Here is a 13445-nt window from a genome sequence, read left to right as displayed (position 1 = left end):
ATGTTCCCATTTACAGAGGGGAGCAGGTCTGCAAACAGCTAATTCACTTGGCTATTACAAAATCCTCACATATAATGATTTTCTCACATAATTGGTCTAAGAAATACTTCAAGAGAAAAAAAAAAGAATGCTTTGAACACCATAATACATATTTATTTCTACTAGGTTTTGGGGGGAAGGGGGTTGTTAACCTGTTCCCTGCCTTCCCCTTAATGACACACATGCTGCAGAGTTGCTCTGGCTTTCAGCGAGCAGGAGCGAGTTTAGATGTGTCTAGAACTCCTGTAGATAGCAAAGGGGGGAAATTTGTTTCCAAAACAGTTTAAAAGCACAGATGAACATATCCAATGAGATTACTCTGTAAAGCACAAATATTTTCCCTTTGCTGTCAGAAGTGCTACTCAGACTCCCTTCAGTCTTGCCGGTCCAACTGAGAGCATGAGCAAGGAAGATATTAAAATAACCAGTACAACTACACCAGGCAACACAGATCCAGTGCGAAAGCCCCTCTCAAAATCTCGAGGCAAATGTCCTCTATAGAAATGGGGACTGGTGTATGACCAAAGACTAGAAGCAATTTTCTATGTGATTTAGAATCTTCCCTGTTCTCCATGTAGAACTATGCTTCAGTCCCCTGATTTGGGCAGCGGTTGGCACATCTTCATGTGGAAACTGGAGTTACACACCCAGATACACAAATGTCAAACATTCCTTCCATTTCACCTATCATTTAGCAGGCTAATTACATCTCAGGCGAACCACAATCAGATAATCCTCAGTGCAAGTACAGGAGCAAAGGAGGACATGAACCAATACAACTCCTCACCAGGGCCCAAATTCCCCTAAGGTTCCCTTCTCATTTTTTCCATTCTGACAACAGCACTTTGGATTTTAGTAGACACAGCTGGAAGATGATATTTCTACAGTAAAAGGAGGAGGTTAACAGCACTGTAACCTGCCTGTGGCCAGTGACACAAAGCAGAGGGAGGAATCCCAAAGCATGTGGGGAAGCAGGAGCCACATGGGAAGGGACAAAGGTTCCCTGGGAACTGCCAGGAAGTCTTTTTTGAACTGGCAGAAAAAAAACGTCCTGTTAAGATGGTTGATTAGATGATACAGTGGCAGGGCGAGGTCACTGACCCCATCAGTGGAATTAATGAGGAGGGGATGTGCACCTGGAGGGCAGCAGATTGTACCTCCAAGCTCTCTGTCAGGACTATGCAGGACATCTTCAGCATCAGCAGGACATCACAGGCTCAGTCTTTCCCTGGGATGGGGACAGCTGATGCCTTAGGAACACACTCCATGGATTCATGGGTCTCCTGACCAGCAAGTGACTTCTGTCAGAAAACTACTGTATATATAAGGTCTCAAAATTACAAACACTTGAGACTGGGAGGAGGGAATGGCAGCTGTTTATATGCTTGACCACATAAGCAGGTCTAACTCTCAAACTGGCTAACGACCCCAGCCCCCAGTTAGCTGCTTTTATGAAGGGCACACCTAGGCAGACTGTGCAGCGCAGCACCAGGTGAAGTCTCAGTGTCCACTGGGGCAAATCACCCTTAGGGAAAGAAAAGCAAAAAAGAACAAAACTCAGGTGACAGCACACCTGTGTAAACTGAACTGGCCTAGTATTACCATTCTTAAGGGTTTACTCTAATATTTCAGGCATGATTTTCAACATAACTTGTGCCAAACCAAATTAAGGTAACGCGAATTGGTTTCAGCTTTTTTAATCTCTTTCATCACGAACGCTTTCAAGCCTCAAACGTGTAGCTCTATACGTTAAGTAGCAAAGGATACATGTCTATAAACCACAGTACCTCTGTTTTCAGTGTTTATAGAACTAGTCAAAACAACATAATTTCACCATTTACTCACAGATGTAAATATTAATTCTGAACTGACCCTAATATACTTTCTGCTACAACTTTACTTACAGGGACTAAGCAAACCTTGGTTGTTGTGAAACCTTTAAGAGAAAAAATATTACACAAGTAAACTAGAGAAATACATTCTCGCCTTTTCTCCAAACATGAAGTTTTCCCTGCAGGGGATCAGTCAAACCAGATACGTATCCCTTGGGACCATGGGTTGTAAGACACTCACTTCCCTCAAAACTAGCAGTTTCAATGGTCCAGAAGACCAAGCATCAACAAACTATTTGGGTGGAGGGAGCCTGAGATGGGTAAGTCACACAGTCAACACAGAGCTGAGAATATTGAAAATACTGAAATATACAGAAACAAATTAATAATCAAAAGTATGAAAACCCACCAAAATAATGAATAAATGTACTAGATGGTTCTAAAACTTACCTCGGCCTATATTACAAGTATGCATTTGTGTGTACTGAGAAAGGAAAAATACATATGGAGAAGAAGACTAGGTTTATAATGCAAGTTTGAATATATTCTTTGTTAAATATATGTTAAGTGAAAGTTGCTTGCCTTTTTCAGTTATTTCTGAATTTTGTGAAAACTGCAGATGTAATATCAATACATCATAAGCCACGTCACACAGACTGCTTCTGGGTCAGCTACTTCAAACTTCTGCATATTTTTTAATATTTGGAAGTACCAACTCTAGAGTCTGCAAATATATTTTAATTACTGATTATGTGCCTACTAGTTTGATTATTTAAATTACTTTGTAATTTAACTCCAATCCAATACAGAGACTAATTTGTTGATTACATCAATCTGACATCATTGTTTCATTGCTTTATTTAAAATCAAGCCTAATAATATTTTAAATACTATAGCTTTGGGCAACAGGTTCTCTTGATTTTACTTTTTAAAAATGTTTTACTACAAAATATTATTTAAAAATAATTTCCCTCAACAAGTAACAGGCCTCTAAACCTTGAGGCCATTAGACTAGCTATCTAGCTGCAAATTTGACCATTTCCCTAAAAGTAGCAATTCGTTCTGAAAGCAAGTTTCTATACCTGCCTCTCTCACACACTCATTTAGTTGTTTTCTCTGTTAAGCACTCCAGAAGCAGAGCAGTTGGTGGCTAGTTTTTCCCATGCATCTACAGAACTACATGACTCCCCAGAACACAGATCCACACCAAAGCTCACCAACATCCACAGCTTCAGCCACTCATCAGGGGAAGTACTATGGCAACCTTGGAGGCAAATGGCCAAAGTTTGGGGCTAGACCCCTTATGACAGCAAAACTCTCACTGTGGCCAGTGATGGCAGTATTTCTGCTCCATGTCACCCTGTCTAGATGGAAGCTGCAATTCTCCTTTCTCCCCTTCTGAAGCACCCATGCCCTACACAGAACCCAAGCATTTTGGTATAAACACCCTCTTCTTTTGTATGGTTCACCCAGTGGGGCCCTGTTCTCAGCTCAAAGTGCTAGCTAGTACCAGACTGAAAATAACAGCTGGGGGGGAAAAAAAGAAAAATTTATTACATTATAACTCTGTAAACAAAATACACTAGAAAAGCCAGGTACCATGCAATTGTTGTCCTCTAGGGCACGGGCTCTGCTACCTTTGTCATCCAGCACTTAGATTAGACAGATAATAAAGGACCTGGTAATTACAAACAGAAATTCTGCATGAGTAAAAATGCTCACCAGCACAAAACTGTAGCCAGATATAGATACACATCTGATAAATCTGAAGGACCATAACTTGCTAAAGCACTAGTATACAAATAAGTCTAGATTTATATAAATATGTGTGTGTGTGTGTGTGTAATACATCATCCAAGCAACCATACTTACCACATCATATAAATAGAAAGTACAAAGCAACACTACAAAGCAGTGGTTTGGAATAATATTCAACAACGTTCCTATGGAAATCATTCCAAACTGGAAAAAATTACCTGAAAATTTTAAGATACTAAATTCAGGGAAACTGTTAAAGGAAGGACCACTAAAATTAAAATAATAAAATGAAAATCCTAGCAAACCCCATGTGACTTGGTTTTGTTTTGTAATCAGCCCCAGCTTGATCCTTCCTTTTCATGACATCAAACCCTGGTTAAAAATGGCCTGGAGTTTCAGTCTACAGACAGAGTTTCTGGAGAACAAGGGCAGCAAGCAGAAATACAGAACATCGGAAGATCGATACCCCGTGTAACTGGGCAAAGGGAAAAAACGACACGGTGTGCAAAAGCGCCACCAAGAGGTTCTTCTCCCATAGCCCAAAGATGATTTTCCTCCTGTGCCACTCGGGCATATTCTTAATACTCTCTGAGCATGAGGCAATACCCAAAACGCATGAGCAGCTCGCTGCTGCATTGTCAGTGAGCATTCCAAATGGAAAACAAAGAAAAGGATAACTTTTTTTTAAGGGTTTCTTTCATAGAAGTGGGCGGAGGGGGGAAGGTGGAAAAGATATATCTGCAGCACATGCAGTTTTTGACAACAGAACTTTAAATGCTGTGGCAACAGAAAACAAGATTGCTGCCCAGTCCGGATCTGGAAAATGTTAAATTCCACCTTATCAGCCACTGAAACAGCATCAGGAGGGATCTGTTGCTGAGCTGCCTCACACAAAAACCTATGCAATCCTATTTTTTTCCTACCAAAAGCAATTGTGAGATTCAAATAGTAGTAATATTTTTGTAGTGTGATGTTGGAGACCATTTTTAAAGGTAAGCAGAAGTTTTCTTCAGATATTTTCACCATGGTGAGAAAGCCGATTTTATCCTCATCACTGCCATTTTTTGAGCTGAAGGGAACAAGCTAAAAAGTCATAGATTTTTCATTCCTCTACAATATTAATAACCAAAGGGTAATTCCTCAAGCTCCAATTTTTTGCTCTCTTTTTTAGAGAGCCCCTGAGGTCAGTATCTCCCTTACATGCTTGGACTGGCTACTCCCACCAGTAAGTGTCAGTGGGGCTGGACTCCCCTCAGGGGTGAAAGCAGCACATAGCTGCTTGGGAAAGGTGGATGCTTTGTGCTGGGTAATGCTTGGCTGCCCTCCATGGGTCCATGGCTCCCTCTGCAAATCACTGCTCTCAGTGTGGCCAATAATCCATCCTGGTCTTACCATCTTCGACAGTGGGAATCCAACCTGTGGGCTGCCCAGGAGCTGAAAGCTCAGCATTTTCTCCAGAAAGAGGAGAAACGTTGAGACGCAGCCTTGAACTGAGCCTCCTAGGTCCCAGGAAAGTATGCAGGCATCCCAGTGAGGTCTCAGATGTGTCAGGTTGCAAGCCACCTAAAGTCAGAACTTAGAGCATGAGTTGGACTAGATGGTCTCTGGTGGTTCCCTCCAGCCACAGTTATCCCACGCCCATGGTTCTGCAACTGAAAAGAATGATGATGCCTGCAGGTCAGTGTGAGAGGAATATGGGGCTCAGGCTGGAAGAGCCATCAGTGATGGCAGTTTTTGCCTTAAAGCTCATCACATCACCAAAGCATCTCATAGGGTCAAGGCAGGGAAGCAAAGAGGGTCCCACATACAGTACATAGCCAGGTAAGGGATCGAGTGATTTCAAGGCAGCAATCTGGAAAAATATGCAACAGATGAACAAATTCATACTCTTTATTGCTGCCTCTCTTGAAGCGAGTGTCTTGCCTGCTCTTTAGCAGACATGCAAGTGTCAATACATTTTCCTTTTTCCACTTCTCAGCTTTGAGGACTGGTCAGAAAAAGGTACAGAAGTTCTGAGTTCAAATTAAGGCCAGAAAACAAGGGGAAGCAGCACCACGTTTTTAACTTAGATGGCACAGACCAGGCACACTCCTCAGAATGCAATGCTTCACTGAACTGCCTGCAATCACCAAGGACTCCAGTCATTCTCCCCACAGTTCATTCATTTTCACCACCATCCATCAGGTAACATTTACTGAGGGTTTGGGAATAGAGGGACTGGAGCTGGGATCTTTCTTTCCAGGCAGCTCATTCTCTCACTTAACTCCCAAGATTTAAGGTGATTTAAGCACTCAAGAATTAAAGGTGTTTTAACAGCTTATATAGATTTAAGCAATTAAAGTGGCTTAAATGCTTATGTTCCTTTCAAGCCTTTAAAGCAGCTTAACTGTCCACGGCACTTGACGAATTTACGGGTGCTCAAAAGCCTATGCTCCCTTTAAAATAATAAAAATACACCTTAATATATATAAAAAATATACCTTAAAACATCACTGCATTTTAGGAATGCCGTCCTCCTTGGTTCCTGAAAGATCGGACCAGGTCGCCCAGGCCTTTATCAGGGAGGGCGGCCAAACCGTCCTCCCATCCGCCTTTCCTGGGAGGTGGATCTCAGCGCCCTTACCTGCCGGCACCGCGCCTACGCTGAAAGGGCCGGGGCCCCACCCGCTGAGTTAAACTCTCCGGGGTGAAGAGGGGTGGAACCAGCTCGTTAGTTTCGTTCCCAATTAAGCGTGAGATAGTGGATGTTTATTGGCCCGAGCGCGTGCTGCAGGACAACCGCGCGGGCATCCGCGGGAGCGCTCCCGGGTCGTGGTGTGCACATCCCACTCCCCGGCCCGGACGTGTGCCCCGGCAGCCGAGGAGGGCAACAGCGCCCGGGACAGAGCGAAATACACCCCCGGCCCCCGCGGGCGGCCCGGCCCCGCCGCCCAGCACCAGCCCCACCCTCCCAACCCGCGCTGCAGGCGGAGCGGGGCCGGGCCAGCAGGGCGAGCATCATCCGGACCCTGGGAAGGGGGCAGGTTTTCTGGCCTCGGGAACCGGTCCCTGCAGCGGGCCCTGCGATGGCGAACGGGCCCTGCTGACCTGCAGCGACCGCGAACAGCACTGGGGTCCGCGGGCTGGGAACGCTGTGCCCGAGCTGGCAGCCTTGCGCTCCGGCGCTTTTACCTGCAAGGGATCAGAGCCAGAGAAGTAATGATTGCTCGGGTCTGTAGGCTTCGGCTGGTTTTGTTTACATGATCTCGGATCATTTCAAGTTTATAGTAAATGAGTTCACCAGGAGTGATTAAAAATGGAAATAGTAAGGTCTCAATAAAACCTCATTTAAAATCAAAGCTTAATCCAGAGGGAAAAAAGTGTGGTTTTTCTGCTTATTTCCTGTGGGCTGGAAACAAACAAGTTCTGGTGAAAAAAATGAGCAAGTTTCTGTCGGAAATGTGTCATCCTCCACCACAGAGAATGGTTATTATCTCTAGTCTAAACAGTCTGCTCAGATTTAGGTTTTTGCTTCCACATAGCCTAGCTGGCTGGATCTGTGGAAAGTAGCATATAGGGAATTTATGGAGCAGGCAAATTGTTTTCTGATCATGCTGAGATCCACCTGAAGGGATATCAATGACTCCAAAAAATTACAAGCAGTGAAAAAAGGAGAGAGAAAAACAAACTACAAACTTGTCCATTTTACAAAGACCTGGTGAACAGCCTGGCCATTCAAGGTAAGAGCAAACCTATTGGTAGATTTCATTCCACTGAAGAGAAGATTGCGGACAGAGGCTGGTGGAACCAACACTGGGAGCTGGAAGGGACATTTCCAGCAAGTAGCAAAGGCTACAGCCTCTGGCAATCCTTAGGACTTGGCAAAACAGGGGTAAAATGGTCACTGTGTCATCAGCGGGGCTGAGTACCATGGAAGGCAACTGAGGCGAAGAGATTACATATGTACTGATTACTTACATACATATGTATGACCTGAACATAGATAATAAATGGCAAGAATATGTGACTCTGTAAGAAATAGAGTACTTCTAAGCCCTTCCACAAGTGATACTAGACATTCAGGACATTTATTTTCCAGGTATCAAACAACTTTAAGAGAAAAACTGGCCTACAGGGAGATTACATTCATCACATTGGCCCACTGGAAAGGAACTTGGAATCTCTTCTGAAAGTCCTGGCACTGGCTTCAGCATGTGACAACAGCCTGCTTGGGGCAGCACTGCAGCCACTCCAGCATGGCAGCCCTGTGCCTTCCTGGTGGGAATGCTGCAGGTCTCATCTCTTTCCTATACCACAAGCAGTGACTCACATCTCTGGGAAGCCCAATCTGGAAAATGGACGCACAGGGATCCTGCAATTTACAGAAGTCATCGTGGCTAAGGCTAGCTTCCCATAAAACATCTCTATAAGAAGAAGTATTCAGTAGCTGATTAATGAATGTGGTTTACCACAAAATGATACTACACAGGCCTACTCTTTTCAATAATAATCCCATAAATAATATTACTAAAAATCCAAGAATTATCCAAAGCACACTGAAGCTGCATTGTGATCCCAGTGCCTTGCCTGTTGTCTTCCCCTTGGTGGTAAATCAACACTAACACAATTCTTTATGGGAGTTTCTAGGTGAAGACAGGAGTGAAGCAAAAGTGATGTGCCTATGCTGTGCAGAGCCAGGCCCACGCTTTTAGCTCCAGAAAAACGTGCCAGGTGACAGTATTTCGAAACGACTTGGATGCTCCCACCCAGGGAAAACTCCCATTGGCAGTCGGGGCCATCCAGGGGCTGTACCGCTGGGGTCCGCTGCAGGCCCCAGCTCCTCGCAGGGGAGAGCCAGAGGCAGGACGGGCTGGAGGGGGGCAGAAGGGCTCCGCTGGGCAGCCCCCGGGGCTAGGCGCTGTCGAGCCGGAGGGGGGTCGGGAGCGCCGGCAGTTCCCGGTTGATGCATGCGGCTCCAGCGCCGGGCCGAGACCTGCCAGCATCGCAGGGAGGGGGCGGAGGTGCCAGACACCCCCCTGGGGCTGAGGGAGCAGCCAGCCTCGCCCCCTGCCTGGAAACCGGCCCGGCCCCATCGCCCGTCCGCTGGCAGCGAGAGCACCAAACGTGGGCAGGGGGGGCATGGCAGAGCGGGGGTCCCGCCGCTCCGCAGTAGCTGGGCCAGCGCCAAAGCTCACCTCCAGCAACCCGCGGCCTGGGGGCGGCCCCGCGCCCCCTGCCCGGCCCAGAAGCTCCTCGGGCTTCTTTGTTCGCCGGGATCTTTCCCTCCTTCCCCGTGCTCGCACGGTAACGTTCCTTGCAAGGATTTCCTGCCAAAAGACAATCCCCCTGAGCAAAAGCAGACCGAGAAAGTAGTGACCAATCCTTTCTGGATGGCTGTCACCAGGCTCCTCCCAGCTCCCGCTCCCCCTGCTATTTGCATACAAAAAAATCCAGAAAACTCCCGTTTGCCCCAGCACCTCGCTCAGACCCTTCGTCCCCGCCTGGCAGCAGGAGCCCGGGCTGGGGGACGCTGCCTGCGGCTGAGGGCAGCGCCGCGCCGCCCGCCCCGCCACTCCGGCCCCCGAGCCTTTCGCCAGCCCCCCTGCCACCTTCTCCGCGCCCCAAAATGCAGCGCCGCCTCTGCGCCCTACTCCTGCTGGCGTCCCACTGCATGGGCTCGGCCGCCGGGATCTTCCCCTTCGGGGAGCCCGACTTCTCCTACAAGCGCTCCAACTGCAAGCCCATCCCTGCCCCGATGCTGCTGTGCCGGGGCATCGAGTACCAGAGCATGCGGCTACCCAACCTCCTGGGGCATGAGACGGTGCAGGAGGTGCTGGAGCAGGCCTCCACCTGGATCCCGCTGGTGCAGAAGCAGTGCCACCCCGACACCAGGAAGTTCCTCTGCTCCCTCTTTGCCCCCGTCTGCATCGACGACCTGGACGAGATCATTCAGCCCTGCCACTCGCTTTGCGAGGAAGTGAAGGAGAGCTGCGCCCCAGTGATGTCCGCCTTCGGCTTCCCCTGGCCCGACATGCTGGACTGCAGCCGCTTCCCCAAGGACAACGATCTCTGCATCCCGCTGGCCAGCAGCGACCACATCCTCCCCGTCACCAGGGAAGGTAAGAGGAAGCCGCCGGGCCTCCCCCGGCTCGGCAGCATCTGTCCCCGATGAGCTGCCCCGACAGCGGGGTCCCTCCACGGCTTTCCGTAGGGGAACGAAGGCGTTTTATTTGCATTACAGCACACCCCGGTGCTCCGGGACGGGGGGACTGGGGAGGTGGACGCCGGACAGGCTCAGGGAGGTTTTCTCGAGGGGACCGGGCAAAGCGCAGGTACCGTCGGGGAAATGGCACCGGCCCGCACCCGTCTCCATCCCCAAAGAAAAGGTCTGGGACGCAGAAATGGAGCCGCGCGGCTCCCAGAGGGTCGATCTCCTTGTGCAGGGATCGTCGCTGAAGCGGGAAGCTGGGGTGCTTCTGTGTCGTGTGCTCCCCTCCCCCGTCCACCCCCCTCTCTTACTCCTTTCCCCGTTAAAACAAAAACTTCTGTTTGAGGTGTGACCTTAAAAACAGACCGAGACCCCGGTAGCGGGTCTGCAGCAAGGTAAAGGCGCCTCGAAGTACGCGGGAGCTCCGGAGCTGGGGGGAGAAGGGGTAGGATCTGGGGTGAAGGGATGGAAAACCGACATTTCCCAAAGGGTTCCCAACGCCACCTGCTGTTCCTTTCTCCCCGAGCCTGACGGGGACTGTTGCTTGCATTTCCAGCACCCAAGGTCTGTGATGCCTGCAAAAACAAAAATGAAGATGATAATGACATCGTGGAAAACCTCTGCAAAAACGACTTTGGTAAGTGGAAGCAGAGCTCCTCTCGGTTGAAACTTGAGAGTCGAGGATCAGGTACAACTCCCAGTGGAGTCAGTGAGAGATGTGCCTGAATAAAGGCAGGGTTTTGACCGTTGGGTCACGAAACACAAAATTCCACCTTGGAATAAAAGGTAGCCCTTTTTATCGTTCTTTTCTGTTTACTGTTTTGAAGTGGTGCTCTTTTATGTGGATGTGGATGTTGCTGGCAAGCCCAATAGAAAGTAAAATGAAAAAAAAAAAAGAATCTTTCATGCAGACTATTGCCTAGGGAGAAGTAGAGCAAAGCTTCATTTAGACGTTTGAGACAGAGCTGCATGACCAATCTCAGTGTGTCGTAAGAAAGACTCTCTACGCAGATTAAGAATGAAGCTCTATATATCATTTGACAGAGAAGGTAATGTAATGCACAGACAATTGGGGATATAAACTTAATGGGAAGATCTGGGGTTAGAAGAGGACAAGAAAGCTCCTTGGACACAGACAACTGAAGGACACATTATCCACACATTAGCATTTCAAGAGTGAGAAGGAATAAGGAGGGGAATCCTTTTACAATAGGTCAATGTTTATACCTGGAAACAGATTCATAGTATAAGTATCTACAGCAATTCAAAAGCCTTTCTTAAAAAAAAAAAAGCCAAACAAACCAAAAAACACAACCACCCAAACCCCGAAACCATGACTGTGGGACATAATTGCTAAAACAACCAATAGCTTTGGCCTGGCAAATTGCACTCAGATAAATCCTCCTAAAGCTAAACATGCCCCACAGAGTCTTACAGAGCCCTGCATCCCCCTCCTAGTTATTTTACCAAATCGAATGCAGCTGTTGGACCAATTTGCCCTCTATGGGATCTATTCTTTCAAAAAAACAATGCATGTGAAATATCATTTCCTTACAGGTTTTCCTAAAATCCTCTCCAGCCTAATAAATTAAGTGTAGAAGTTTTGAGCTGCAGCAGAGATCAGGTTTCTTGGTCTAGGTACTTGCCTCTCCACCTCCCCTTCAAATGCTACTTTCAGAAAGGCTGTCCTCTCCTAGAAAAAAAATAGTGCTCTGCTTAATGTAGCAAACCTGCTCTCTCCCTGTTGCAAACAGGAGAAAAGCTGGAGAAAATATTAATTTAGAAAGGAAGGGAAAAGAGGGGGAGGGGAAAGAGGAGAAAAGAAATCCAAAAACCCTCAGCCCTAAGGTTGATTCAAACTGAAATGACTTGCATGCCCTTTGTGGCTTTAGAAATGGAGCCACCTGCTGCCTCTTCTGTCAGCCCTGACAGTTTAATTAGCAATAGAGCACCTCCCTCCCCAGGTCCTCTTTATGTGCACTAATGGGAAAAAACCCTCTCAATCTCTCTCTCTCTCCCCACTTCCCCCTCCCCTCGCTCTATTAGCCTTGAAGATAAAAGTGAAGGAGATTGCCTACATCAATGGGGATACCAAGATCACCCCCGAAACAAAGAGCAAAACCATCTACAAGCTGAATGGGCTGACAGAAAGGGATCTGAGGAAGATAGTGCTCTGGCTCAAAGGTGGCCTCCAGTGTACCTGCGATGAGATGAACGACATCAACGTCCCCTACTTGGTGATGGGGCAGAAGCAAGCTGGGGAACTAGTGATCACCTCGCTGAAGCGGTGGCAGAAAGGGCAGCGGGCTTTCAAGCGGTTCTCCCGCAGCATCCGCAAACTACAGTGTTAGTGGCTTAACCTCTGGCTGTCTCCAGCAGCTGTCTCTGTCCCAAGCTCTCTGGGCCCCCCGCACCTTCCTGCTTTGGCTCCTCTGAGCCTCGAGATGCCATTGGGCACAAGGCACAGTGACCGCTCTCCGAGAGAGGAGGAACCCCTCCGTTTTTGTACATAAGTTAAAATGTAATAATAATAAAAATAATTAAAAAAAAAGACTATTTTTGGGAAGTATTACAGTCTCTTGCTTAAAGCTTGGGGTTTTTATGGTTGTTCTGAGGTTTTTCTCTCTTCATTTTGGTAATGCTGGTTCATTTATATTGCAGCTTCTCTGTATATGTGCATGTTTGTTTTGCAAAAGTAGGAGATGCAGAGAAAGACAGCCACGTGTGTGACTGGCCTGTCACGGTGGGTGCGACTCTTTCACTGAGGTGAAATCGCTTGCCGTCTATATTAACACTATAAAGGTCACATTACGACTCTTGCATGCAATACATAGGCACCTGTAAGAGTATATTAACCATTCTCACATTTTATTTTCCACAAGTCTGAGCCCTTCTTTCTCAGAAAAAAAAAGTTTTGGAGCTGGTGGATCTGAATGCAACTTTTTTATTGTTATTATTATTTTGCAAATTAAACCATCTGTAGCCTGACTGTAATATACCTAGTGGTTAACCCGAAAGAGTTGTAAAATATTGCTTTAATTAACCTTGTAAATACTCCAGATGAATGTTATATTCTTGTATATAAACTTTACATCACAGTTTACGCATTGTCTCTGTCTGTATTCACTTCAGTCCATTTCTGGAGAACTGGGAGAAAGCTGTCCAACTGGACTTTGACATAGCAAAGCAGAATTTGGCATTCCACCCGCAGTAATTGGTAGAAAAGCACAAGGAAGCCTCTAGCGCTGCAATCAGAATAAACATAGTGGACCTCATTTCCCTGAAGATGAATCATGAGACACAGGACTGAGGTTCAGTCCGCTCCTTTTAATATGTGTCTGTTGAGCTCTTTGAGAAGAGGCTTCTTTTCTGTGGCTCCTTTGTTCGACCACCTGCATTTTCATCTCATCTTCTCAGAGGACTCTGCTGATGTGGAATTGCAACAAGACCACTTTCTTAAAAATCAAATCCGTTTTTCCATTTCTTAAAAAAGACATTTTAAGGAGTGTAAAAGCAGACAGAAAAATGTTGTTTGCAACTTGCAATTCAGAATAATGGTAGAGCAAGGCTTTTTTTTTGTGTGTATGTACACTCACTATTCTTACTGAGAAAGAAAATAAAACCTACCT

The 13445-nt window shown here is 46.8% G+C and overlaps 1 protein-coding gene across 1 annotated transcript; it reads left to right on the top strand.

The window, feature by feature from the left end:
- Nucleotides 1–9090: 9090 nt before the first annotated feature.
- SFRP2 (secreted frizzled related protein 2) lies at nucleotides 9091–12919 on the top strand. Its single transcript, XM_027747365.2, has 3 exons — nucleotides 9091–9727; nucleotides 10373–10453; nucleotides 11863–12919. The coding sequence occupies exons 1-3, from the start codon at nucleotides 9235–9237 to the stop codon at nucleotides 12165–12167; spliced, it is 879 nt and encodes a 292-aa protein (XP_027603166.1). The 5' UTR covers nucleotides 9091–9234; the 3' UTR covers nucleotides 12168–12919.
- The last annotated feature ends 526 nt before the right edge of the window (nucleotides 12920–13445 follow it).

The sequence above is a fragment of the Pipra filicauda genome, unplaced genomic scaffold (assembly GCF_003945595.2).
Source record: "Pipra filicauda isolate LSUMZ 115617 unplaced genomic scaffold, ASM394559v2 scaffold368_size711631_pilon, whole genome shotgun sequence".
NCBI classification, from domain to species: Eukaryota; Metazoa; Chordata; class Aves; order Passeriformes; family Pipridae; genus Pipra; species Pipra filicauda.
Note: the sequence above shows the minus strand (reverse complement) of the source record. Positions and strands in the feature narration are given on the sequence as shown.

Excerpts from the sequence above, each read along its gene's own strand:
- SFRP2 (XM_027747365.2), top strand. The coding sequence starts at position 9,235 with ATGCAGCGCCGCCTCTGCGCCCTACTCCTGCTGGCGTCCCACTGCATG. Across the intron at positions 9,728-10,372 it reads CCTCCCCGTCACCAGGGAAG|CACCCAAGGTCTGTGATGCC; the intron begins GTAAGAGGAAGC and ends TTGCATTTCCAG. Across the intron at positions 10,454-11,862 it reads CCTCTGCAAAAACGACTTTG|CCTTGAAGATAAAAGTGAAG; the intron begins GTAAGTGGAAGC and ends TCGCTCTATTAG.